The following is a 26,799-nucleotide window of genomic DNA, read 5'->3' as shown; positions in this document are numbered from 1 at the left end:
CCTAAAAAGGGCAACTGGACCACTGGCGCCCGACAGCCTTGGGCCCCATTCCGGGCCATCCGGACGACCTGGCCAAGCTTACACACGGACGCATCGACGCATTCTGTGCTGGCCATTCATTTCCCTGTGCCGTCCGCCAGTTCAGAATGGTTCCACCCATCACAGAAGAGCTGCCGGGCATCTGTCAGCCACTGATGCAGCAGAGCATGTCCGGACGTGCCGGGAGGAGGGGGGGCCATCTTGCTGATTTGTCTCGCGCTGGCGACAACGCAGACGGGAACAGCGAAAGGACAAAAGGACAAAAGGGCAAAAGAGCAACGGGCAGAGAGCCTGCCTGACCGCTACCGGAGAATGTGGCCTGTCGGCAACGGCATGACAGACCACGTGTAGCGACGCGATAAGGAAGGAGTCGTCCACAGGCTCTGCAGCCCACCATGACGTCACGGACACAGGCAGCAGAAAGTGCCAGAACGTGATGTGCAGGGTGGGGCGCGCCTTCCGGCCTGAGACAGCGACACGAAAGAACGAGAGGACGAGCCTTGCCTGCCACAGCTAGCCAATGAGCGGCCGGTGTTGGGGACGGGACCGAAAAAAAAAGAAAAAAGAAAAAAAAAAAAAAGGAAAAAGGAAAAAGGAAAAAACCCCCGCCCGAACAAATGCAGATGGCCAGCAAAGTCGAGATGCTTGTCCCTCTCTCAGTCGTCCTCTCTTGTCCGAGCGCGCGCGCTGCTGGACGGCATGGCCTGGCGTCCCCTTGATGCGATTAGCCTCTTCTGGCCTTCCGAACAGGCCGAGCAGCCAGAAAGCGAGAACCAAGGAGAAGGCAGGACAAAAGACGGGAAAAAAAAGACGAAAAAAGAGTTTTGGGAAAACGGGATGCGTCGACAGTTCTGTGGCTTCACAAACCCATTCGGCCTCTCGGCCCCTCTCGGAATTCTGGAGACTTCGGCCAAGGCTGACGCTTTGTCATGTCCCCATGCAATCTGCTGCAGTTCGATCACACCCAGACATCACAAGATGTCTATAAGAGTCGCCTCCCGTCTGCCTCCATCACGTCTCCTGCTTCTTCTCCTTCCCATCCTCTACCGTCCACCAATCTGGTACAAAGTCGACTTCAAAGGCTATCTAGTCTGATCTCACACGAATACATCTCCCACCCACTTCACCAACTATATAATATACATCACATCGTACACAATGGGTGTCATCCAATATCGCACAAACGATGCCCTCGACATCAACCTTCCTGCTGGTGACCAGAAGCTGTCAGTCAACGGCTCTGACTGGCTCTGGGCTGTGACAGCCGTGTACCTGTTCATATTCGTAAGTCGATTCTGAGACATGGTCTCTTGGACCTCACACTAACACGTCCAGCTGGCCGTTTGCAGCCTGACCTTTGTTGCGCGCAACGGCGAGAAGATCTTCCACTACATCTACAGCATCGCCCTGCTCGTCGGCGCGGTCACGTACTTTGCCCAGGCCTCGGACCTGGCCTACAGCGTGATCAAGACGACCGACCAGCTCGGCAACGGGCTGACGCGCCAGATCTTCTTTGCCCGCTACATCAACTGGGTCGTCAGCTTCCCGAGCGTCATCCTCACGCTCGGCCTGCTCTCGGGCGTGTCCTGGGCCACGATCATCTACAACATCTTCCTCGCTTGGTTCTGGATCCTGTCCTACATCTCGTCCGCCTACACGACGACGACGTACAAGTGGGGTTTCTTCGCCTTCGGCACCATCGCCTGGATCCTGCTGGCCGCCAACACCACCGCCCACTCGTTCAAGTCGGCCAGCCGTGTCGGTGTCGCCCGCGACTACACCATCCTCACCTGCTGGACCAACCTACTCTGGCTGCTGTACCCGATCGCCTTTGGCCTGAGCGACGGCGGCAACAAGATCTCCGAGACGAGCGGCTTCATCTTCTTCGGCATCCTCGACATCCTGTTGATCCCCGTCCTCTCGCTCTGCACTCTCTTCCTGTCACGCAACTGGGACTACAACAAGCTCAACATCGCTTTCACCCAGTACGGCCGTGTGCCCGTCTCCAGCGGCAGCTTCCCCGAGAAGGAGACCGCGGTTGCCACGCCCGCCGTTCCTCAGGGTGGCGTCACCGTCTAAGTGACACCGGAGTCACGATAGCCATGGCGTCGTGGAGCAGAGCTGGCACGGGCAAAACGAAGACCCATACACTGAACTTGATACCCATTCCCGTCTACTCTGTCTCAGGCGTCGACAACCGGCGAGTTGCCGAATAAAAGAGGAATCAACGGCTACTGAGAGACGTCATGGTCAGATGCTCCGTCTCCTTCATTCCTACCATCCATAAACTTCTACGTCTCTCGTTTTATTACCTTTGCACTTTTGATGGTGCGCATTGGACAAGATACCCCTTTTCACTCGTTTCATGATGCAGCGGCACAATACCCAATCGCACACGCTTGTCTAGCCTTTCTCTTGTCTACGGACAAGAAAGCAACTGTCTTGCGAGGCAGTTGATAATGTATAATCAATCATTTGCTTAAATACCCATATATCCATCTGTGAACTTTGTAACAACGTCCAAGAATACAACTCATGCTGTGACAATTCTATAATCAATCCATTCTCGACTGCAAGGGCCAAGACAGGATGCCAGTCCCAGACCGAGACATCGGACGCCAGCCACGTGATTGACTGGGATTGCAGCATTGCCAAAGGATGCGGTGCATGGCGTTCATACCTTCCCGCTCAGTTTTACCTGCCATTGACACCCAGCCGCAGGATTGGAAAGGTTTCGGCATCGAGTTCTCCCATTTCGTATTTCCACCTCCTGTTGACGTACTGCCATCATGCCATCGACTGATACATGCATCTGCAAGCTAGGCAACAGCTGCGACTTGGTTCTGCATTGGTCCTTTGTGGCGTAATCATTGTCCGAAGCTGTGCCCTTGTGGAGTCAACTATGCCTGTAAGTACGTACTCGTTTCTTTTTCTTCGCACAATCCTACGTTAGCTCCGGGATTCATCGTGCTGAGAATGTGAAAATCAATATACGACGTATGCGCAGACAGAAGGCAGGGGCTTATCTCAGCCCCGACATTTCTTTTGCTTACTCGTTCGATTCTGTGGCTCCATATCCGGGGAAGCACTCTGCGTACAGAAAAACCTGCTCGTCGTCACACTTGCATGATACAGATAGGAGGGCGATAAGATATGTCCTACATTCCAAGCAGGACATATCCATTGGCTCGTGCAATCAGTCTGCTTGTACGGAACTCCTGATCCGAGAAAGCCCAAACATGACAACCGAGAGCAGGTTTTGTTATCGATGCGATGGCGTCGCGAAGGAGCATGAAGCCGCCAGGCGATATCCGGCCCCCCTTCTGCCGCGCCCTCGTGGAACAGAAACAGGGCGGCGTGAAAGCAAGCCAAGCTGCAGGTTCGTGTCTCAAGGGGAAGCCGAACAAGGGGGGTTCTTTGTGCAGGTGGCATCCTTCGATCTCATTGGTGGCCAGCGGCACATTGCGTTCTAGAAGACCGAGATGAGACATCGGCTGGAGTGCATGCCGACCAGTCGGCATGCCGACCAGTCGGGGAGAGTCCGGGAGAGGGATGGGGGACTGAGAGAACACGTACGGCGTTTTCCGCATGCAGAGACGCAGAGACGCAGAGACGCGGAGACGCAGAGCCAGCGGACCGGCCTCTGTGCCAGCTGGCCCTCGACGTGTAGAAAATACCATCTCCAGGGCGGGTCGGCCGCGTGGGACAGCTGGGCTTTGTTTGGACGAGGCTGTGACGCTGGAAAGAGGCTACCGGCCTGCATTCCCCATATAAACCGGCATGAAGCTACGAAAAATACGGGTAAGACAGTACTGTGTACTCCGTACGTTGTGACATCTCAGATTTGCATGCGTACCAAGATTCCGGCGTGAGCGGGACGCGTGTGGTGGAAAACGAGCCGGACGGTGGAGGGGAGGGAGAAAGTACAATATCTATCGTAGAAGAATGGGGAGGTTGTTGGCCGGTTCAGCCGTCCATTGTTCCCAGGTGCATTGTGCAATAGTCGGCGGTATCTTACTTTTGAAACCGGTCTGGGAAGGAGGGGGCGAAAGACGGGAGGCGAGAAAGAAAGAAAAAAAGAAAGAAAAAGAAAAAAAAAGAAATGACAAAGATGCCAAAAAGGAAAGAAGACCAAAAAACGGACGATTTGTGAGTTCCCGAATGTGAGACTTTGCTCGCGTGCGTTGGCGCATTCCCGACCAGCAAGCCCTTGCCAACGGCACTGGACCGAGAGCAGCTCCTACATAGCTACGGAGTGCAGGGTAGTATCAGCGAGACGCTCTCCGTGGGCTTCCTGCTGCCGGCCAGAAAGTGTCTGCTGTCTGGCCAATGCGGACGTGCCGGATGAGTCTGCATGCACTTCCGAACAGCTGGCTGCCGTCCATCTCCCGCCAGCAGACAGCAGGTCCGGGAGATACGAATGCACTGCGACGCCGGATGCGATTTGTGCGGTCCTTCAATGCAAGGCGCATGTGGAGGCCGGTTTCTGGCAGCTCCGTCGTGAGCATTTCGCCTTTCGCCTTTTTAGGGGGCTCCACACGGCTGACATGGGCCCGGCGGCAGGCTTAGGCTCCATCTGTGCTACGGCGCTGCTAGAGGGATGTGGGCTAACCACGAATGGGGAAACATTCTGCGCTGAAGGGCGGGTTTTAGGGCATTCCCTAGCATGGAAGGGTTGGAAAAAGGCGTTGACCCTGCTGTCTTTCTTCGTTGCCTGTCTTTTCCCTTTTGGCCATCGATTTTCCTCCTCTTGCTGCTTAGCGCTCCGGAAATGCGACGGGCGTACGCTTTTCGGTCGGACCATGTTTTTAGGCTCTTTCTGGCACGTCCTTGGCCGTCCGTACTCGTACATAGCCTGATCGAGGAAATCGCCAAATCGCACGGAGTCAGCGATCTCCCCGTTGGGGGCGTCTTGTCGCGAGACGGTGCTAGCATGCAAATGGCCGCTCAGGCGGTTTGAGCGCAGGGCGCAGGGCCACGAGCCCGAAGCAAGGGATGGCGGATGGAAAGAGAGATGGGCGGCGACGGCTTGGGGGGATGGCGAGCATGCGAGATATCTTATACTCCTACTCGTAACTCTGGGTGCTCCGTACGTGTGGACCAGGACCCGATTTGTGCAGCCGGGAGGAGAGCCCGGAGAGCGGTGATGCACATCCGGACCTGGGCCTCCCAACAAGTGGTGAGAGTCATACGAGCGAGGCGGGTGGGATGACGGGTACAGCCAATCAGAGGCGGGGCAGCGCTGGGGCCTGCAAGCGTCGTATGTAAGCCGGCTGTCAGCCAGCAGCGTGGTGATTTGTGCAGGCCGTCGTGGGCCAGCACGCTGTGTCCTAGCTATTCCCGAGCAGCGACAGGCCTAGAGGCCGGTCCCACAGGGGCTACGCCCAGACGGGGGATATAGGGTCGCAGTGCTAGGCTAGCGTGTCTGGCCAGGGAACTACTACGAGGATGTGCTCCGTACCATGTCGTATCGTCGTCCATCGTGCTCGTACGGAAGCTGGGCCAGGGTCGAGGCAGAGAGAGGGAGAGGCAGGGAGGGAGAATGACTGCTCACTGCGAGTTGGAATGAGTCTGTGTGCATGTTTTACGTACGGAGTACATACGGAGTAGCAGAGCTCTCTGTAGCACCCCGACTCTGCAGGCGTGGCAGCACGCAGAGCACGACGTGTCCACGACGCCAGCCGTCCGGCTCGGCCTCTTTGTTCCAGGCCCAGGCCCAGCAGCAAGACGAAAGACCGGACGCCGTCTCGCCCGCACTGTGTGCACAGTGTTGCGCCGCAGCAGGCGACCCGCCACGCTGCGCTAGACCGGCCCTCTGGCCAACCGCAGGCCGGCAACACGGCACACTGGCCAGGACGTGCAGGGGCGCCATGCCGTGTCAGGACTGGCGTACCTGCCGTGCGACGGCCACCACACCGTGCGGCGACCCCTTTTCATTTTTCATGGGGGGCCTGCCGCGTGCACCAGCGCACCCAAACCAGACCACGCTGTCGCCCATCACCTCCTCCCGACCGCTAGGAGCCCCGAGGCCAAGGGAAAGCGCCCCCCCCCCCAGAAAAAACACCGCTCCACTCCCCTACGAGGGCCCCAACGGCAGCGTCAATCCCGCGAGGGGTTCGAGCGCCGGCCGCTATTGCTACGACTCTGTATTTCTCATCTTGCGAGCGACCGGGCGGACACTCGTTCCCCGTTCGTCTCTCGCTGCCACCTAAGCCTATTCTGTTCTGTCGTCCGCTCTCTCACGCTCGCTCTTTCCCGCTCCCACAGCTCATTTCCCCCTTCTCGAATTCCCTGGTCGCCTTGCACATCGCTGCCGCAACGCCTGCACAGCCGAAACACACCTTTCCTTCTTCTACCTACACGCCCCCTTCGCTCCTCTCACTTGTCACAATAATCCTAGTGCTCTCATTCTCTCTCTCGCCTCTTCCTCTCTACATCCCCCCTTCCCTTTTCCGACTTCTTCTCTCTTCCCTCTTCTTGCTTTCTCCTTCTTCTTCTCGTCAACCGTCTTTCGCTCAGCCAGCTGTTCCCGTTCTCCTCGACAATCCAGCACCGAACCGAAGGAATTGGGGGATCGTCTCTGCTCGCCAATTTTCCGACACCCAAATTCATTCTCGTTATTCGGAAACTCGCCAAATCCAAATCCAAACCAAAACACAAATCCAATCCAATCCAAACCAATCCTCGCGCTGTTTCGATTGTCGACTGACAGCGTCGGCCTAGCCATCGAGACCGAAACAGCAGCAGTCTTCAATCCCCGACACACCATGGTTGCCACATCCATTCCGGCTATCCCGCCGGAGTCGATCATGGCCAAGCGCATCACGCGCGGAAACCGCCATCTCTGGTACCGCCTCGAGGTGGTGCAGCAACCCGAACGAGCTCGCGCCTGTGGAGCTGGTCCCAAGTGTGAGTTTCTGCGTTGAGTGTCCGCATGGGAGAAGAGGAGCAGAATAGCAGCTGACACTTCTCAGCCTCGGCCGACCGCCGTCCAGTGGATCCGCCGCCGGTCGTGGAGCTGCGCATCTTTGAGGGCCCGACGGTCGAGCAGGCCAAGGACATCACGTTCACATACAATGCCAACTTCTTCCTCTTCGCCACGCTGGAACACGCCCGTGTCATCGCCCATGGCCGCGTGCAGGCGCCATCGGCCGCCACACCACCGGTGCTGACCGGCATGCCAGTCTCGGGCATGGCTTACCTCGACCGTCCGCAGGAGGCCGGCTACTTTCTGTTCCCCGACTTGTCGGTCCGCCACGAGGGCCGCTACCGCCTGACCTTTAACCTGTACGAGCAGACCAAAGAGACCGGCGACCTGGATAAGGACTCGGCTGAGATGGCCGAGTCGTTTGACTGGCGCATGGAGGTCAAGTCCAACGACTTTACCGTCTACAGTGCCAAGAAGTTTCCCGGCCTGACCGAGAGCACGGCCCTCAGCCGCACGGTGGCCGAGCAGGGTTGCCGTGTGCGAATCCGCCGCGACGTGCGGATGCGTCGGCGTGAGGGAAAGTCGGCCGCCGTTGCTGCGGCTGCTGCGGCTGCCTCGGGAGCCTCAGCGGATGTGCGCGGCGGCGACGACGAGTATGCACGGCGTCACCGCACGCAGACGCCCGAGGTTGTGGCCGAGTATCGGGCGCGGTCCTTGAGCATCGAATCGGTCAGTCGCACGCCTTATGTGTCGGCAAATGACGTGCAGCGCCGGCCGTCCATGAGCGAGTATCACCACCCGGCACCGTCGCCACAGTCGGGTCCGCCGTCCATGCTTCCGGCCTTCAGCTCGGGCTCCGGTGCCCAGACGCCCAACAGCAACCACCTCCGGTTTGGCGGTCCGCATCCGACCTACCAGCAGCCGAACTCTTCCGTGCCGCCGTCGCCGACTTACACCTCGCCCTCGCACGTTTCCCACCCACACTCTCACTCGCACTCGCATGCTCACCCTTCACACGCATCGCTCGCATCCCACGGCTCGTATGCACAGCCATCACCACCGCCCCAGCAGCACACCCACCATCACTCAGCGTCGTCATTCTCGGTCCCGTCGCCGGCATCGTCCCAGGCACCTCCCCCGCCGAGCCAGTCGCCCTACTATCACCAGGACCGGCCGGCCTCGCAGCACTATGGTAGTGCGGCACCCACACCGCTGTCTATCCCAGGGCCGTCTCCCGTGGCCGGCGCCATGCCGTCACCCCGCCGCGACTCGCTCAACAGCGTAGTCGACTACCAGCGGCGCATGTCGACGGCGAGCTACACCACGGCTCCGCCGCTGCCGTCGTCGTCCACACACATGTCGGTCGACAGCATGATGTCGTCTTCGTCGTCGTCGCGGCCGTCGATGGCACCTCTGAGCACGTCGCCGTCTGGCCTGTGCGAGAACAAGACGACGCTGCCACCGCTGAGCGAGATGATCGCGTCGTTTGGCAACAAGGACCAGCAGCCACGGACCAGCATCGGCAGCGGCCACTCGCTGGATCGCGTGCCGTCACTTAGCCAACTGCTGCTGCCCCAGCCGGTGCTCCCACCACTACCATCAGGCTCGGCCTCCGCTGCTGCTGCTGCTGCAGCAGCAGCTGCGGCTGGCAAGAAGCGGTCGTACGGACAGTATCACAACATGGGCGCGATGGCCGATGTGCAGACGGGCGCGTCAATAAAGAACCACGCACGGCAGTCGGAGTCAGTGCCGGTCAGCGAGTACGAAAATCTCTGGTGGAAGCGTGCTGACGGGACGGTGTGGTCGGCTCGCGGTGAGCTGCCGCAGCAGACGGCCTGATGGATCTGCGTTTTAACCCTTCTGCCTTTATTCACGTCCGTTTCGTATACTGTCATTTTTACCCTCTCTTTCACCGCTTTACTTCCTCGGCATATGGGAGGACGGGAGGCTTGGGATGCGCGTGCTTGTGTATTTTGTCGGTTTCAAACTCTCTTTTCCCTTCTTGCATCGTTCTTCTGTCCAGAGCGGCAAAGGATTGTTTGGAAAAAACGGACTCGGAAAAGAGGGTCTCGGTTCTCGTGCTTGGTATCGATGGCGTCGAGGGGTTCTGGTGTTTTTGTTCTTATCTGCTTTCTCCTCTTCTTGCCATGTTGTTTATTACCAGCTGTTTGCCAGTCTTTCGCTATGAGTGGTATCCTATCTCGTTTCATACGTTTGCCGTCGAGCTGACAAGTGCGACTGGTCCGCCAATATTGACCTGATTCTCCTATGTTTGTGTGCTTCTGTGCTTCTGTGCTTCTGACGCTCATTTGCTGTTGCTCTTCCCTATGTGAAGTCTAGTTTGAATACATTGTGAGTAGTAGGTACAAGTAGTGAAGTTTTTGTGCAGTGGGCATATGTGCACGTGATCTAATCTCGTTGGTGAAACCTTAATGTGCCCCACCCGACCGAAACGGTTGCCCGTTGCGGCGCTACTGTGTCTGGCTGGAAGGTAAACAAGCCGAGGCGGCCTGTGCGCAAAATAAACAGTTGCCATGCCCTATGCAGAGCGAGAGAGAGCAGCGAAGTAGGGCGGCACGCAGACGCAAGCACGATTGGACTACTGCAACGACGAACACCAGAGCGGTCGACGGGGACATGGTAATTGCTGGGCCCTGTTGCGGCTGGCCGATTTCTTCCTCGCTCCTCCTTCGTCACGGCAGACCGGACTCGCGTGCGTCTACGGATGAGCGGCAAGAGCGCGACCAGAGACGACGACGCGTGGCGAGAGAGAGAGATCCGGGCAGCGCGCACACCGGACGACCGCCCGAGACGCGCACATACCACAGCATGTCGGCGCGGGACCGTCACGCGGCCGAGCCGGTGGCCGACCTCGTCCGTCGCCCCTTTTCCTTTCCGGGGAAGCGGGAAAAGGGGAAGGAGGAGAAGGGGCGAGAGAAGGGGAAAGAAAAAGAGCAGAAGCGACAAAAAGAGAAGGAGCTGAAACAAAAGGAGCAGCAGCAGCAAGAAGACCACCATCGCCTCCGCTCACGCTTTGTCGAGGGTTCCATGAGCGACCGAGCCAGCGCGGCACCACCGGTCGCCTTTCTGGGTCCCGAGGCCGTCAGCGCCTTTTACGCGCCGCCCGTCGTCATCGTCGGTCCGCCGGCCGAGTGTCAGCCGGCGTACCCGCGCAGCTCGCTGCAGTCGGGCACTGGCAGCACGGGCAGTTTCGGCAGCGGCCTCAGCGGCCTCAGCGTCGACAGCGGTGACAGCGGTAACAGCAGCACCAGCAGTCGGCGACCGGCCAGCTTTCTGGCACCGCTCTTCGACGGTGTCCGGTGGCTGCACTGGCGACGACGAGGCGGCGGCGGCGGCAGCGGCGAGACGGCGACGATGTCGAGCGGGCCAACATCGGCTCCCACAGCGGTGCCAGCAGGCGGAGGTGCCGTCGACCAGGCGACCGACCAGACGACCGACCAGACGACCGACGTGCGTCCCGATGTGCGTCTAGCAGCCTCCCCGCCGGTGTCGGGCTATCGTCCGCCGGCCGGCCAGCCGTCGGCCGAGGAGGTGCTGGCCAACTACCAACAGCTGATGCAGTCGGGCTTCTTCCGGGATCGAGCCATTCCGGCGACGCGGTTGGGACTCACGCGCGGAGAACGTGCCGAGTCCAAGACGGGCGACTTGGAGCCCATGCCCCAGCGCACCGCCGACGACGTGCTGGCCGTGCTGGCCCAAAGCCTTGCGGGCGACGGCCGGCCAGCAGCGGCAGACGTGCATGATGTGCAGGATGTGCAGGATGTCCAAGACTCCCAGGACCCCCAGGACGACCCCCCAACCATCGTCCGGCGCGGCACCAAACGAGGCCACGCCGACGTCGAGCCGGCGGCCGCTGGCGGCGAGCGGTACAAGGCCGACACCGGGCGGGTGATCACGACGGCACGCAGCCGCGGCAAGCTGGTGAAGAAGCTGCGCAGGACGACCAGTCGGACCGATTGGGAGGGGGGTGTGGAGGGAGGGGAGAGGAGAGATGTGGGGAAGGAGGAGAAGGAGAGGGAGGAGAAGAAGATGGAGAAGGAGAGGGAGGAGAAGAAGATGGAGAAGGAGAGGGAAAAGAAGGAGAAGGAGGCAAAGGAGAAGGAAAAGGAGAAGGAAAAGGAAAAGGAAAAGGAGAGGAAAAGAAACGAAAGGTGGAAAAAGGACGGAGACCGGAGGAAAGACAAAGACCAAGAAAAGGACAGAGACGAGAGACAGGGCAGGCCCAAGGACAGAGAGCAGCACTCGTGGCGGACGCGGTCAGCCGGACGACACGACGCGGCCGTGAGCGTGCATCAGGTGGTGCCACCGATGCGGCACATGCTGACGAGGAGCAGTCGCGGTGGCCTGCGGGAGCGCGAGCGAGAGGACCGGAAGCGAGCGGAGGCAATCGCGGAGGCAGAGGCGGCGGCCGTGGCAGCAGCCGAAGCAGCGACAGCGGCCGAGCTGCGCAAGAAGAGGCGGGCAGGCGGGGCTGTGATGGTGCACCAAGACGGCGAGGGTCGTCGAAGCGGAGAGGCACGTCGCAGTGGAGAGATGCGTCGCAGCGGAGAGGTACCATCGTGGAGACGGGGACCACTGAAGGAGCAGTTCAAGGTGCAGAAGGAGGCATGGGAGGCGAGAGAAAAGGAGAGGGAGGCGAGAGAGGCCAAGGAAGCCAAGGAAGCCAGAGAGAGGGAAAGACGACGGCAGACACAGGAGCAGACCCATCGACCGGTACAGGTACAGGTGCAGGTGCAGCGGCTGCGAAAGCAGGAGAAGCTGCAGGAGAAGCTGCAGGAGCAGAAGCAGGAGCAGAAGCAGGAGAAGCTGCAGGAGAAGCTGCAGGAGAAGCAGAAGCAGGAGAAGCTGCAGGAACAGCAGTCGAAATTGCCGTTTCAGCGACAGCTGCAAGAGAAGGAGAGGCCAAGGCAACAGAAGCAACCGCAGCAGCAACATAAAGCACAACAGCAGCAACAACAGCAGCAACATAAACTACAACACCACAACCAACAACGCCTCCATCATCAGAAACAACACCTCCAGGACACCCAGGACCTCCAGGACCACGACCAACACCCCGCCCCCCCACAGAAACCCATCAGCTTCCACTACCCACTGCGGGCACGCATGCCGGCTGCGGCTGGTGGAGGGCCGATGTCGCCGCAGCCGACGTGGCGCAACAGCGACCAGGACACGGACCAGCCGCTGCTGCTGCTCACAAAGCGCATGAGCTATGCAGACGCGGTGGAGAACGTGGAGAACATGTCGCCGACGTGGCAGGAGTGACGTTGCGGACCCAGACGGTCTCGGCGGCGGAGAAGGGAAAAAGTCCTGGCAGGACATGAATCTGATACGACGGCATGATGGATGACTCTTTTTCCTTTGTATCATTGTACTTGGCAGCCACGATAGGTCGCTGGCATGCTGACTAATACATGGTCTAGCAGGCCTAGTTCTACGTCTTTGTAAGATACCACCATTGTGACCTGTGCGAACCTATCCAAGCAGGGACAATCGTTGAAAGGGCGCGATGACGGGTGCAGCCTCCTTATCGACGAGCTGTTCCTGCTGTTCCTGCTGTTCCTGCTGTTCCTGTTGCTGCTGTTCGTCCGGAGGCCAGACCTCGGCGATCGCTCCCTGGCCGGCAGCGACGAGTTCAGCCATGAGCGCCTCGAGAGCGCGGGCGCGATCCGCCATGTCGCGGCGCACGAGCGCGGCAGCCAGCAGGGCGACCTCGCCGCGGGCGCGTTCGATGCGCTCAGCCAGGCGTCGCACGCTGCCGACGAGGTAGGCGAGCTCGTAGACGGTACCTTTGCGGCCGCGGGCGCGCTTCTTGTCCTCGCGCTTCCTGCGGGCGCGCTGCTGCGAGCGGGTCGTCTGGCCGGTCTGGCCGGTCTGGCCGGTTGCTCTGGTCTGGCCAGACTGCGTGCTGTACCGGGTGAAGAGGCTGGCACCGGTGCTGATGCGCGAGCTGGCAACCGAGACGTCGTCGGGCATGTTGTTGTCCGTCTTGTCGGTCGTGCTGTCGCCCTCGTAGTAAAAGAGCGGATCGGCCGCGGCCTTGCAGCGCAGCTCCACGATCCGCGGCACCTGTGCGCGCAGCTGGGCGCGGCAGTCGGCCAGGAGCTCGGTCGACGACGAGAGCGCGTCGCCGAGCCCGCCGTCGACGGTCGTGGCCAGCAGATCGGTCCGGCTGTGACGCACCGCCACGCGCATCGCCTCAGCAAACGCGTGGCCCCGGCAGAGACACCGGACGGCCGCCTCGACGGCGTCCCGGTACTCTCGATGCACCGTGGCGGCTGCGACAAAGTCACGTGACTCTTCGAGAGCCTCAGCCAAGGTGGTGGCAATGTCGACGAGAGCAGCACGGTCGTGCAGCTGCTCGGCCGCGAAGAGGCACTCACGCCAGCAAGTCGCACCAGCCGACCGGTAGCAGCGCACGGCGGCAGCCCGATGAGCGGACGCGTCCCCCAGCGACTCGTGGGCCAGGGCGGCCTCGCGGAAGCGCGACTGCGCCTCGAGATGGGCGGCATAGCGCTCGGTGACGCGGGCACGCTCGGCCGTCTTCGTCCGGTATAGGCCCAAGGCCGGCCGGTACAGCCGATGGCGGTCGACGTACGCCAGCAGCTCGGCAAAGGCGTCGTCGCCGAGAGCCTGCAGGTGCGTCAGGGCACGCTCGTGACGGCCCAGATGGTCGTCGATCACAAAGCGGCGTCGTAGCTCCGGCTCGGTCACGTGCAGCGCCTGCAGAAACGGCACGTACTCGCGCGGATCCCGCTGCGACTGCTGGGCCACCGCCATGGCCAGGCCCAGGTCATACAGGCCCAGGGCGGCGTCGTAGAGCCGGTGCACGTCGACGAGGAAGCAGATGTGCTCGACGGCCCGGTCGGCCAACGGGTCGCGCGCCGTCGTCCCCAGAAGCTGCGCCACCACTCGCAGCCCGTCTTCGAGCGCGGGCGGCGACTTGCACACGTGCGCTGTGATCACGTTCTGCAGCTGCTGGGCGGTCGGGCCGGCCGGACTGCTCAGCAGGCTGGCCAGCACGGCGTCACAGATGGTGTTGACCTTGGATGAAGCGGACGGCGTGGTTGCCACGCCGGTGGCTGCAACGGCCTTTGTGTCCTTGTACATGGTCTGGGACACGTCCTCGTCGCTGTTTTGTTAGTTGATGTAAAACAGTGCGAATAATACAAACACGGTGTATGCACTGTACTCACCGCAGAGCAGACAGAAACAGGTCGACGGCGGCGACGTCCGGCAGCTGGGCGAGAAAGCGGTCGACGTGCGCCAAAAGCTGTGCAGGCCGGTGGTCGTACAAGATGTTCATGTCGACGCGCTGGACGCGGCAGATGGCAAAAGCGCGGGCGTAATCGAGAGTGTCGATGTGTCGACGGATGCTGGCGACGACCAGAGCGCGTGGGAAGACCGTCTCGAGGTTGCCACGCGGCATCTGCAGGACGACAGCCGAGGTGGACGGGACGACGGCGACGAGACGGGCACCACGCTCGATGCTGCGACAGCGCTCGTCGGTCTCGGGGTCGTCAAGGGGGACGACGAGATCGGAACTCGACGCCAAATCGAGGTGGACCAGCTTGAGCAGATGGCTGCCGGTGGTGAAGACCAGGTGGTCGGGTGTGGTCAGAAAGGAGGTGCAGTTGCGGGCCAGCAGCCGGTCGCCGGCATAGAGGGAGCCGTTGCGGGAAAGACCCACGACGAGAGGAGACGAAGAAGAGGCTTCGACCAGCTCAGCCCAGGGCAGCTGTCCCGGCAGCTTAGCCCCCGTCGGCTCGGGCGCGGTCACGTGCGGCAAGCCAAGCGGCACGATGGAGCCGCTGCTGTCCTGCAGGTGAAGGCGATTTGGCCGGGCGGCTGTCGTGGTCAGGAGGGTCGAGCCGGCCGAGACGGCCACGGTCGACACCAAGACCAGCGTCCGGGCGGACAGAGCGAACGTGACGACGGCCGTGCTGTTGGAGCTGTCGCGACCAAGCACACAGACAGAGAGGTTGTCGCTATTGTCGTCGTGGATCACGGCGATCTGCAGCGGCGTGAAGCCGGGAAAGTCGGCCGTCGCCATGGGTTCAGGTGGGGCGTTTTTTTGCTTCTTGTTGGTCTCCTCCCACCACGACCAAAGATCCAGTCCATGACCATGGGCCACCGCCACGACGCCGTCGCCCGGTCCTAGCGCCACGTCCACGGCCGGCCACCGTGCCGTCACCGCACACAGGCTCATCGGCGGCGGCACCGTGGCGACACGCAGCGGCGTCAGCAAAACAAAACGGCCATCGATCACGGCGACGGCACCATGGTCGAGAGGCGGGGCCATGGTGCCGCGAACGACGGCGAACACAAAGACAGCCGAGACGAGCCGGTCGGCAGCAGCGGCCAGCAGCTGCAGCGGCTTCTCGGCGTGCCAGCAGACGGCGATCGCTTTCCGAAGCGAAATCTCTTGCTTGAGGTACCAGTGGTAGTTGGCCGTGGTCCAGAGCTGGACGGCTTGCGGCCAGACAACCGCCAGCACGGTCGAGTCGGCATTCCATTCGAGAGAGGGTGTGCCTTCCGTCTCGTCCTCCTTTCCGTCTCCTTCGGTCTTTGGCTCCCGCAAGTCAAACTGCCCGTGACGAAGACCGTTGCGCTCGAAAAAGACCACGCTCCAGCCACCATGTCCCCATCGCACGCCTGCCAGCAGATTTCCAGCTGGCCGCCAGCTCAGACTTTGTGTCAGCCCGTCCACCGGCTCGCTGACGCTGTCGAGAACACCTGCCCGGCTGAACACCCGCACCACGCGGCGTGCCCGGCCATTCGCCTCGTCTGCCGCCTCCACGACCGCATTCACGGCCACGTACTCGCCGTCGCCACGCCAGCTGACCGTCACGGCTGTCCCGTCGTCGTGTCGGCTCAGCACGCCTGCCTCGACCGTCTGCGGAAGGGTTGGGTCGCGCAGCGCCTTGGCTGCCCCACGGCCGTGGAACTGCGTCTCCTTCTTGCCCCAGCCGACGGAAACGTGTCTGGACGCGGCCAAGTCGATGGCCGTCAACACCGTTTCCGCAATCGGCTCAAAGGCACGGCTCATCAGAATGAGAGACCCTCTCGCATCCGGTCCGCTCTCTTTCTCGCTCTCTCCCCCCCCCGTCACCACTGCCAATACCTCTTCGTCTGGTGACCATCGCGCCGCCACGATCCCCGCGTCCACCGATCCCACAATCTCCACCTGCACGCCTCCGCCGCCGTCCTCGCCCGCCATCACGATGTCGCCGCCCGCCATCACCACGCACGCCGTTGCCAGGTCGCTCAGGTAATGCAGTCCCACCACCCGGTCGGTCACCATGTCTGGCCGCGGACTTGTAGCCTCCCACGAGGCAATCTCATGGCACTTCCTGCAATGTCTGTCAGCTGGGTCTCTCTCTCTCTCTTTCTCTCTTTGGTCCCCTCGCTGCCTGCTCACATCACTTCCCCGTCCACGCGCGCCAGACGCACCCGCGGCTCCTCCGCCGTCGGCCCAAATACCACAATCATCGAGTCGCCCGCTGCGTCCCAACATGCCGCCGTCGCCCCCGCCGCCTCCCCGCAGACATCCAGTCGGACCGCCCGCAGATTCCTCATCCTCCGTCGTGCCTTGGCCCCGTGCCAGCTGTCCGTGCTTTTGCCAAACGCCCTTGTGCCGCCTGGTGTGCGCTGTGCCCAATGTCGAGCCCGAGGCAGACGTTCCAAATCCGAATACAGCACAGGATGCAGAACACGAGACAGAAAATGGAGACTCTTTACTCTGTAGAACTATCAATAAAAATTATTCGCCCTTCATCCTGCGCACTGTGTGGGGTGTCCGCCGGCGCTGTTTGTTGCTTACATCCCGTCGCTGCACCGTGCGCAGCTCCCCGCAATACACGGCCGCCAAATCCAGCAGCCTTTCGATTTACTCATCTGCAGTCAGCCTGTGTCCTCTGGGGGAACAGACGCGAAGGCCGCCTTCCTGCGCTGTGACGTCCTCCTCGCTCTTTCCCCGTTTTTTCCCATCCATTTTCAATTCCTCCTCGTCCTACCGTCCCTGCATTCCTTCGCTCCTTCCGCAGCCGTTCAGCCCTTTTCAACAATTTCTCTCTTCTCTTCTCCCTTCTCACTCCTCTCTCTTCTCTCTTCTCTCTTCTCACCCACTTATCGCCTTTTCCTCGTCTCAATCTCTCTGTTCTGCCCTGTTCTGGTCCACCTCCCACAATCATGGACCTACCCTCTAGCCAACAGCAGCAGGCCCGTCGGAGAAATCTCCAACATCTCTCGCTCGGCCCTCTGACCACTCGCCTCCCTCTGCGAGACGACTTGGACCTTGCGACCGATCTTCTCACCACTGCTTCCACCCCGTCCTATCTCCAGGGTCGCTCGGCTCCGGTCACGCCACGTCTGCTGTCCACATCTCCGCCACCGCCTGGCTTATCACGCTCCCGATCACACGATCACTCGTATGCACGCACCAGCCGCGACGGTTTGTCCAAAAGCCTCTCCACCACCCACCTTTTCACCACCACCACCACTGCCCACCATCACCAAAGACGCAGAGCACAGCCGTCCGATCGGCCCTCCAACCGCGACTGGCTGTTGCGCGCCGGCGCCATCGTCGCCAGCGAGACCCGCGAGTTCAAGGGCCAGACCTGGCTGGCCGCTCGCGCCAGCTCCACCAGTCTGACCGCCCTGCACGATCACGACCACGACCAGGTCGGCTTGGCTGCGTCGCCACTCCGTGGCGCCAGCTGCGTCAGCAGCCGTCTGGCCAGCCGTGCACATAGCCGTGCTGTTAGCCGCACCGCCAGCCGCGTCCGGCTACTCTCCGCCCTGGATGACGACGACCACGTCGATGGCCCCGACTTTGTCAACCTCGACGATCGGCTCGAGGCCCTGCACCAAGACACCACTCTGGCGGACGAGGAGCACGTGCGACGCCTGGTACGGCGAGAGAAAGCCGCCGGTGGCGTCATCGGCTCGTGGCTGGGCACCGTCTTTGGCTGGCCGCTCTTCTTCGTGCACGATGACGACGATGACGACGATGACGATGATGACGATGATGACTCTCAGACAAACGACGACGACGACGACGATAACGACGATCTCGACGAACGAACCGCCTATATCGATACGTACAGCACCGATGATGACAACGTCTCGCGTCCCCGCTGTCTCGAAGGCGAATCAGCAACGGCACAGGATTACGTGCCACCTCCTCCCCAGGCCGACGGAGGCGGATGGCATGATGCGGCCTGGCTGTTGAACGTGGCGGCAAAGGTGCTCCTGTGAGGTCGAAGCCGTGCGGCTCTAGGAGGCAGGAGTTCGCATGTACGAGTACGATGTGCACTTTGCCGTGTGGGGATTGCTGTTGTAAGAGAATGCAACTAGGCATGAAAACAGGCTAAATTCCTATCCCCAGCCCATTATCGTATCTTTCTCTTTTTTTTCTAGGCGAGACTCCTGTCACACGCCTGCGCCAGAATCCAGTTTTGCTCATCGCTCCCTCCACGCAGAATGCGTCTCACGATCGGCATCCGTGTGGTTGCCCGTGTGCTGGCAGCCTGTTTACCGGTGTGCATGTCGGACGAGATGGTAGTCGCCAGATTCCATGGTAGAGACGATGCGCGGCGTCTCATTCGTGAAGCCTTTTCCACACCGTGCGAGAGGCACTGTATACCGACAACCCAGCAGCGGTGGGCGATGACGTCTGAAAAACGTGTTCGGTTGTGGAATGTCGTATCGCTAACAGCATGGTCCCGCTGGAGAGACGGTCAAGACGACTTCGGGCCCCAAGGAGGCACGAGGACGAGTGCCATGCTCTATACGAGTACAGTTCCGAGCCGACCGGCTGTTGTATTGCAGGGAAGGACCTAAAGAGCGATCCCGTCAGGATACACTACGCCGATGCGCGATACGAGCAGGGAAGCTCAACCGTTGTGCACGGCCCGTACTCCGTGCACGGTACTCATACTGTAGGATAGATGTGGCTCCTGTCACCAGCAACTGCGTCATAGCCAAGGTCTAGTGCACGCACGGTACAAGTGCTCCCACAGCGCTGCCGACTTCGGGCCGTCAGGCAGGAGCAGCGAGAGCGTTCTGTGGTGAGAAGAAGGAAGGGAGAGCCGGGTGAAAACTCTGCTGTGTGGAGAGGCCCAATGTAGGATGGGACAGGAACGCCGGTAGTGTTGCCCGAGAGAGCGCCGGTCGCGACGATGCGAGCGACCAGTCCCAGAACGAGAAGAATGCGCTCCAGTCCTCCAGTCCTCCAGTCCTCAGGCCCAGCAGCCAGTGCCGGGCCACCACGAGACAGCACTCCCAACGGCACGTCGTCGGGTGTGCGCTGACGGCCTCGTCTGCAGCCGCTCGATGTATTTCTCGCAAGACAGAGAGAGCCCGGAGTGCCCACTGGCCACGCACTGTGCCGCACCATGCATGGGCGCCGGTGGGGACAGGGGAAAGCTGGCTTCGCACGGCTCCATAAGACCCTCGCTAGTGGAGTTGACGTTGACAATGGCGGCACCGTCGTTAGGGGAGCCGGGTGGTGGTGGGGGTAGGCGAGAGGAGGGGGGCAGACAAGGAATGCCGGAAAAGAGGCAGCGACGACCGCTCAGCCGCTCCGCCAGAATAGGCAGTAGGCAGTGCGCCTATGTACATGGTAATGTGACCTGCGCATCCTTCTGCCGAACCTGTCGCGAGCCTCTCTCTGTCTCCGATCGAGAGAAGGGCCAGGCGAACGGTCTGCATCTCCTTTCTCTTATTACCGCTATTAGTTCGCTAGCCAGCAGGCGACGACCTTTCCCCCCAAGGGATCTGCTTATAAAGTGGGCTACCAAGTCAGACGACCCAACGGTAGGAAAACGCGATTTCTCAAAAAGGGATCTACCCTCTCTTGCAACACTTTTCAGTCTCTTCCTCCCGAAGCACGTGTGTGTGTATGTGTGTGTGTGTTTGCTTTGGCCTCCTCGCTCTAGCCTGTCCCGCAAAGCAGCCGGAAGCAGACGCCAGCAGCATCCCAGCATCAGCCAGCAGCCAGCCGGCAATCCGAGCCAGAAGAGAAAGAACATCATCCATTGCTCGCGCGCTTCGCTTCGCCTCCCCTCCCTCTTCTCCGCCCCCGGACCTCAGTCGACCTTGGCAGCCGCACCCTTCCCGAGCTTCATCCCTCGCCTCTCGTCCTCGTCGGCGCGTGTCATCTGTGCTCTGTCTGCTCGGTACGTCGCCCTTCTTGCCCCCCCTTCCAGTCCCTCCCAGCCGTTTTTTTCCTGTGCCTCCATCTTTATCACGCATCGCCAATCGACCCCCTCTTGCTGTCTCTCTCCCTCTTTCCTATCCAAAAACGCGAGCTCAAATACAAGGGTTCAAATAGTTCTGGCCCATGCATCCTCGCTGTTTATTTTATGTAAAAAAATTGTTAAAAAAGGCCGGCCGAAAAGCGCGGGGTTTTCACTTTTTACTTCCTCTTCCTTCTTCTCCCATCGCGGCCCACCAGCGAAACAGTTACAAGCGCCTGTTTCTGGTATGCGGAATCACCCGCCGACTACAGGGGGGGTCTGACAGTCTGATGCCGTCAGCCTCTACAAGGTCATGTGCCATAGATTGCTTCCCGTCTCAACTTCTCTCTCTCTCTCTCTTCTCTACTGCCCCTCTTACTCGATCATATACCCCCCCTCCGGATATCTTGGCCACTAGTTCTCTTTGCTCCGTCCTCTCCACTGCCCTCTGCTCATCTCCCTCAACGCCCGTTTCTGATACACCACCCAGGCAGCCGTGCCAAGACAACGGCGAACAGCTTCATCCGCCATGGCCGACAATTTTGGAGAACATGTCGACGTAGGCACCTTCTCGCAGATCCTCGAATTGGATGACAGCCCACAAAACCGCGACTTCAGCAACCCGCTCGTCTACGACTACTTCACCCAGGCCAAGGAGACCTTTGAAAAGATGGACGAGGCGCTGTAAGCCGCCGCCACCGCCTCCTCTCTCTCCCTTGCTCCCGGCCACTGACAGATTCATCTCAGGCGCGCAAAAGACCTCAACCAGCTCTCCGACCTGGGCCACTTCCTCAAGGGCTCATCCGCCACCCTGGGGTTTTCAACAGTCCGCGACCACTGCCAGGTCATCCAGCAATACGGCAGAGGCACCACTCTGGACGGCTCTGCCGAGCCTGACCAGGACGTCTGCCTGCAGCGCATAACCGACGCCCTGGCTGCCGCCAAGCTGAACATGACCGTCATCGAAGAAAAGATGAACGCTTTCTTCAACCAGAGCTAGTCGCTGCCGCCGCCCCATCTCTGCGCCTCTCCTCTTTCTCTGCCGCCCTCTCTTCCGGCTGCTCCGTCTTTGCGCCTCGCGCTTCTCGATGCCCAAGCACTAGAAACAATGGCTTGATATTCCAGACTACTCGCTGAAGATTCCCCGACTTGGCAGATGCCTTCAAAACCTCTGCTCTCTCTCTCCTTTCTCCTTCGCTCACCTGATCTTCAGCTTTTCTATCTCTTCGGGCACTCCACGCCCCTTTGATTTGCTTTGATTCCTGCAGCTTATAGTGTTTTTATTCTATCGATATATCGTTCCGATTTCCGTCGTGGTGTTTCTTGCTTTCTCTCCTTCTCTCACCTCTTGCGGCTCTCCTGACCGTTCTATGATTTCTCGGCCCCCACCAAAAGCAAAATACCAGAGCGTTTTCTCGGCCGTCTTTCTGGTCGCTCGCCAATTTCCATCTGTCTCATTCTCATTGTATTCAATGCCCTTGTATTGCTTCTTGAAGAGAGGCCGTGCAGGAAGGCCTATCGAACACGAATCCGGGAGATTGGTATAACACGCACCTCACTTCTTGAACGCAGGACAGGAGTAGTAAAAATGGCATGGGCGCTCAAAAGCAGAGAAACGGAGCACAAAGTCCTACGCTGCACCAAGGGGCGGCTAATTCGCTTGGGAGAGCAAGCTTCTAGGTGCTATAGGTGGCCGGGAAGAACATATCTGCAGAGCGAGGCGTCACCGGGAGAATTTCCGAGCGGTTGCCAGGGCATGTCATTGGCTGTCTGACTTTCAGACCAGTCATAGAATCATATGCCAATACTCTTCGTGGAAGCCCAGACGGCTACACAGACGCGACTGCACATTGGCTTGCCCCTCCATAAAAGCCTGCTTGACTCGTGCCCTCTTCAGTCGTTTGGAAGCTGGTTGGTCTAAGATGAGACGATCGCATTCTTTAGAAAAAAATAGAAGAGTATTGAAGCCAGATCTACCAGCCGCCAGTCAGTTCTCCCTCCTCCGCCGTGTCCATTTCCCTGCTCGTGATATCCAATCAGATACATATTAGACCTCCTTATTCGTCCCATCCCCACTGCCTTTGTTCTTGTTCTCACATGTCGATCGACTCGTTAAATCGCAACACACCGTCGCTCTTCAGCACACCGTCGATGCCCTTTGGCAGTGGGCCGAACCCTCGCGGTTGCTCGGCCGACTTGTCTACTACCAAGATCAGCCCCTGAGACTTGATCGCGTCCACTAGGGCCGGGACCATATCCTGGACAGTTAGCCGCCGAACAGCACTTTCAGACACGGACGCTCAAAAGACCAAAAGACTCACCAGTAGCCTCGAACTGCACACCAGCCCCATGAAGTTGTTGCTCTGCGCCGTCCGCACCACCTCCTTGACCGATGCTGTGCGTCGGCCGCTACTCAATATCGCCTCCGGCACGATGGTTGCTACCGTAGCGTCGTCCTCGCGTCCCAGGTCGTTGCACAGGAAGACAGGGAAGTTGGGCTGCTTCCAGTTGATGGCCGTGCATAGGCTTGGGTTGTATGAGCTGAACACCATTGACCGCACCACGTCGGGAGTGTGTGCCCGCTGTGCTCGCGCATGGTCAAACACCACAGCCAGCACTGAGTCCACAAATGCGTTCAGATCCACGCTGCCCGAACCACCAAGCCCCATCACCCGCTCCTCGTCGGCGCTGGGGTACAGGAGCTCTAGGTTCACGTGCATCCCGGAGGGCAGCAGCGCTAGGGCGTCGCGAAGAGTCACGCCAGAAGCTGCAAGTACCTGATGTACAATGGCAGCATCACAAGCAGAATACTTTGGCAGGCTCGCCAGCTGCGACCGTCCGGGCCCGGCTGCCGTGGCCGTCAGGAATTCGTCGTAGGTCAGGCGGGCAACCGGAATATCAATACCACCGCAAGTGCCAGGAGTAGATGCACACCCTCCTCCTCCTCCACAGTTGACCGTCCACGTCGGCCACAACACAGGTACGCCGTCTCTTGTGTTTTGAACATAGACGCGCACGTAGTCTCCCGACAAGCTTGAGCCGGCGATGAAAGTGCTGGGATGGCCATCCAGCTGGCTGGTGGCCTTCCAGTACGTCTCGAAGTCTGCAATTTCCAGGGGCTTTCCGGGAAAAGGCTTGACAACTTGTGTGTGGAAGCTGATCTGGCCAATGGCCCGCAGACGTGGGTCGAACAGTGGAAGACAGCAGCTGTTGCCTGAGCTGTTGAGCAACGCGCGGAACGTACTTGACAAAGCCACCGTTTTTGCGATGATCTTGGCCCCGTACGTGGGAAACACTTCAAAGTCTAGGACAAAAGAGTCGAGGTTGTCAACCTGGAAGGACACAAGCCGTGTGTCCTCCTGGAAGGGCAACATGATGTTTTTGGGAATCAAATCGGCCACCTTGGATGAGATCGTCAGCCGTGCTGCTGGGTATTTGCCGTCGTGGAAGAATACGAGTGGCGGTTCGCCATTCTGATCGTCAAAGCTTATCTGCACAACCGTTTTCGTATCAAGGAAGTTGTGGCCGTAGCGCCGCAGTGGGATGATCGGGGGTGGCAGCTCCAGCACAGGGATAGCGTCGGGGTCCAATGCCATGGGAATAGGAGCACTGCTTCCACTCCCAAGAGAGCCTAGCACGCCAGGAGATGGCTGAAAGCCAAATGGGCTTTCTTGAAAGACCGGGGGGCGGCTTCGTCTGCTGTTGATGGCTGTCAGGAGTTGCATGCACTCCAAATTGCCCTCCCATGCGGCGTAGTACATAGCAGGCAGATCCTTTTCGTCGACGATGTTAGGATCGACGCCGGCCTCAAGTAGTGCCTGTAAGCAGGGAACGTTGCCTTCGCTGGCAGCGTGCACCAGTGGCGTCCAGCCGTAGAGCTTGTCCACCTGGTTCAGGTTGGCACCATATTGCTGTAGCAGAAGAAGCAGGGTTGGCGCACGACCGGATCGGGCAACAAGGTGCTGTGGGTAGAGGCCCTCTGCATCAGGAAGGATGCGGGCGCCGTATTTCAGGAGTAGCTCGACGATGGCGTCAGATCCATGCTCACAGGCAAGGTTGAGCGGAACGTGGTCAGTATCGGAGATGGGGTCCAGACGGGCAGACTTTTCGAGAAGCCGGCTGACACAGTCGAGGTAACCGTGTATGATGGCATGAATCAAAGGCGTAAAGTTGTCATGGTCAATGAGGTCGATCGCGTCAGGACCCGCTGTGGCCATGTTAGAGACCAAGATCAATAGCGTAACACAGAGGGGCGGACCACACTTACCTGCAAGCAACGCATCGAGCATGTCAAGACGGCCGTGCATGCTAGCATAATGCAGAGGCACGCGGCCATAGACGTCGGTCCGGGCGACAGATACATTCTGGGACAAGCCAAAGTTGAGAACGAACGTGTTGCCGTATATGGTGGCTTGATGGAGGCAGTTTCGTTGATGTCATCTTCGCTGTGCACATCGACAAGTCTTGTCTCGATCAGGGACTTCAGTGCCTCTTGTGAGCCCTCGTTGATTGATGCCAGAAAGGTACGTGTGACACGCTCTGCAAGTGCAATGTCCAGGCTGTTCCCCGTGCCGTCATTCTGGCCACGGGCAGCTGCAGCTGCAGTGGTCATACGACCCAGCAGGTCACGCAAAGAGTCGAGGTGGCCGGCCAGAACCGTGTCCAACAGAAGTGTGTCTGCATCACCCTCGTCGGTGCCAAGCAGATGCTGGCTGCTGACGATGTGGTCGGGCTGGGGGGCCCTCCCATCGAAACGGATTTCGTGGTCACCCTCGGCCCACGCGCCCAGCTCCTGTAGACTGGTCGTGGCCTGGTCGGATAGCTCACTGATGACAGTGGCATTAAAAAATGGTTGCACCTCGACAGCACGCGAGAGGTAGAGTTCCTTGGTCTTCAACTTTGACGTTTTATCCCATTTTTTGAGAATCTTGGAAAATGCAGTGCCGTTGATTTCCACAAATTGTTGCAGCTTGTTTAAATCATTTGCAAACTGCTGAAACCCCTCCTGCAGGGTGGTAAACTTGGCAGAGCGCCGAGAGACGCCTGCACCCCGTGAACGGAGAACCTTCTTCTTGTCTAGGAGTGTTTTGAGGCGAACTTTGAGCTGGATGCATATTAGAAAGGTAGAAAAATAAGACAGCGGCAGGAAAAGCACGGCACGGTATTCATTCAGCCTTACCTCGGCCTCTTTTTGAAGATAAAAGGCATTGACTTTCTCGAGCTCTCGTTCCTGCCCGGTCCTGGTTAGCGACATTCCAGTGCGTGTAGACGCAGGCTGCTGAAATGGCTTGCATCGGGAAGTATAGGAAATGGAAGTCCATCTTACAAGCTGGAAGAAAAATGTTGCCCGGTTGGCCTGCAACGCTGCCTGCGAATCTATGGGGGTGGCCGAGCGATGTGGGATGGTTTGTGCGCTGAGGGTGGGTGTGGCTGATAGCCTCTTGATGAGCTTTATGATGACAGTTCGTGTCAGCAATCTGCCTGTGCAGAGGAGATGTAGTTTTGACGGCGATCGGCCAGTATGCTCACCTTTTTCAAGGCCTTGTAATTGACAAAGCTTGCCGCATACTCGGGAACTTCGAGTTGGCGCTTCTGTATTTGTTTGCCGAATTTCCTGTTTTGCCCTGTCAGTGCCTGACAACGTGCCATGGCGATATGCTGGTTGCACTCACATGATGAGGGGTTGGGACTGCTCTGCCCTGAGAAGCCCGGGGACTTACCCCGAAGAAAATAAGAGAAAAGTAGGGGGCGGAGATATAACGACCTCGACCGTCTGCGGTTGGTGCCTATCAGGTAGACTGATGCAGAAAGCATTCAAGTCAGCCGATGACACAACCACGGGTGTTTTCGGTGAAACGCTGCGTTTAAGAGAGCAGATGGAAGGTGTCAAGGCATGGCATGTGGGCTTGCGGTAGGATCAAGAACATGGGGGATGGAGAAGATGAGAGCAGAGGTGGATGAGAAGAGGAGTAGATACAAAAAGGGTGAAGCTGTATAGCAAGTTGATTGGTCTTGGACAGCTGGACGGACCCTCTCCGGAAGGTTTGGCCAGGCATTCTCCCACGTACTTGGCTCTGCAAAGCGTAACGGGACGTGACTCTGCAGAGCTGCAGAGCATCGATGTGTTGCGAAAGCGCAATGCTAAATTTTGGTCGAGCCCTTGCCGTCCTGCAGAGTGCCAGACGGGACAGAGGGCAGGTGCAGGTGGGGGAACAGAGAAGATGTGGTAGAAGCCAGATCTTTACTTACTCGGATGACCAAGTAGAATGCGACTACTTGGAACAGCTCATAGTCGATGGCTAGATTTGTCCCTTCACAATACGGACAGAGCTATCAGTTGCCATTTTAGGGGGGACGGGGTGGACTCATGGAATAGGCCAACCGGTGTTGTGGCATACCTCGCTCGTAGCTTCCGTTCTTGTCTTTCTCTTCTGTAATACACTCCGAGACACAGTGCGGGATCAAGAGCCCAATCCTCTATAACAAGATCACGGTCAGCCAGACGATCAGCAGCGACTAAGCAGGCCGGGATGACAGTATCGTGAATGTGCAGGCGGGCGTGGGCAGCGA

At 59.3% G+C, this 26,799-nt stretch overlaps 7 protein-coding genes across 7 annotated transcripts; 5 read left to right on the top strand and 2 right to left on the bottom strand.

The window, feature by feature from the left end:
• Window positions 1–1,197: 1,197 nt before the first annotated feature.
• On the top strand, window positions 1,198–2,118 carry CMQ_4739 (heat shock protein 30; the record flags this gene model as incomplete). Its single annotated transcript, XM_014312895.1, has 2 exons — window positions 1,198–1,323; window positions 1,375–2,118. The coding sequence occupies 2 exons, from the start codon at window positions 1,198–1,200 to the stop codon at window positions 2,116–2,118; spliced, it is 870 nt and encodes a 289-aa protein (XP_014168370.1).
• A 4,688-nt stretch (window positions 2,119–6,806) lies between these two features.
• CMQ_4793 (sexual development activator) lies at window positions 6,807–8,806 on the top strand (the record flags this gene model as incomplete). Its single annotated transcript, XM_014312949.1, has 2 exons — window positions 6,807–6,948; window positions 7,014–8,806. 2 exons carry the CDS (start codon window positions 6,807–6,809, stop codon window positions 8,804–8,806), a joined length of 1,935 nt encoding a protein of 644 aa, XP_014168424.1.
• Window positions 8,807–9,508: 702 nt separating this feature from the next.
• On the top strand, window positions 9,509–12,253 carry CMQ_4900 (uncharacterized protein; the record flags this gene model as incomplete). The annotated part of the gene is made up of 3 exons (XM_014313056.1): window positions 9,509–10,955; window positions 11,250–11,581; window positions 12,011–12,253. The coding sequence occupies 3 exons, from the start codon at window positions 9,509–9,511 to the stop codon at window positions 12,251–12,253; spliced, it is 2,022 nt and encodes a 673-aa protein (XP_014168531.1).
• A 210-nt stretch (window positions 12,254–12,463) lies between these two features.
• On the bottom strand, window positions 12,464–16,567 carry CMQ_4879 (killer toxin sensitivity protein; the record flags this gene model as incomplete). Its single annotated transcript, XM_014313035.1, has 3 exons — window positions 12,464–14,120; window positions 14,185–16,341; window positions 16,410–16,567. 3 exons carry the CDS (start codon window positions 16,565–16,567, stop codon window positions 12,464–12,466), a joined length of 3,972 nt encoding a protein of 1,323 aa, XP_014168510.1.
• A 612-nt stretch (window positions 16,568–17,179) lies between these two features.
• On the top strand, window positions 17,180–18,247 carry CMQ_4371 (uncharacterized protein; the record flags this gene model as incomplete). The annotated part of the gene is made up of 1 exon (XM_014312527.1): window positions 17,180–18,247. The coding sequence occupies one exon, from the start codon at window positions 17,180–17,182 to the stop codon at window positions 18,245–18,247; it is 1,068 nt and encodes a 355-aa protein (XP_014168002.1).
• A 461-nt stretch (window positions 18,248–18,708) lies between these two features.
• CMQ_4743 (phosphotransmitter protein) lies at window positions 18,709–21,229 on the top strand (the record flags this gene model as incomplete). Its single annotated transcript, XM_014312899.1, has 3 exons — window positions 18,709–18,930; window positions 20,720–20,913; window positions 20,977–21,229. 3 exons carry the CDS (start codon window positions 18,709–18,711, stop codon window positions 21,227–21,229), a joined length of 669 nt encoding a protein of 222 aa, XP_014168374.1.
• Window positions 21,230–22,202: 973 nt separating this feature from the next.
• On the bottom strand, window positions 22,203–26,347 carry CMQ_4650 (cyclin dependent kinase inhibitor; the record flags this gene model as incomplete). Its single annotated transcript, XM_014312806.1, has 8 exons — window positions 22,203–22,248; window positions 22,327–22,487; window positions 22,551–24,436; window positions 24,622–25,333; window positions 25,409–25,459; window positions 25,556–25,678; window positions 25,759–25,843; window positions 26,298–26,347. 8 exons carry the CDS (start codon window positions 26,345–26,347, stop codon window positions 22,203–22,205), a joined length of 3,114 nt encoding a protein of 1,037 aa, XP_014168281.1.
• Between the last annotated feature and the right edge of the window lie 452 nt (window positions 26,348–26,799).

The sequence above is a fragment of the Grosmannia clavigera genome, assembly GCF_000143105.1.
Source record: "Grosmannia clavigera kw1407 unplaced genomic scaffold GCSC_97, whole genome shotgun sequence".
NCBI classification, from domain to species: Eukaryota; Fungi; Ascomycota; class Sordariomycetes; order Ophiostomatales; family Ophiostomataceae; genus Leptographium; species Leptographium clavigerum.
The sequence above is the reverse complement of the archived record's forward strand: the minus strand, read 5'-3'. Positions and strand labels throughout refer to the sequence as shown.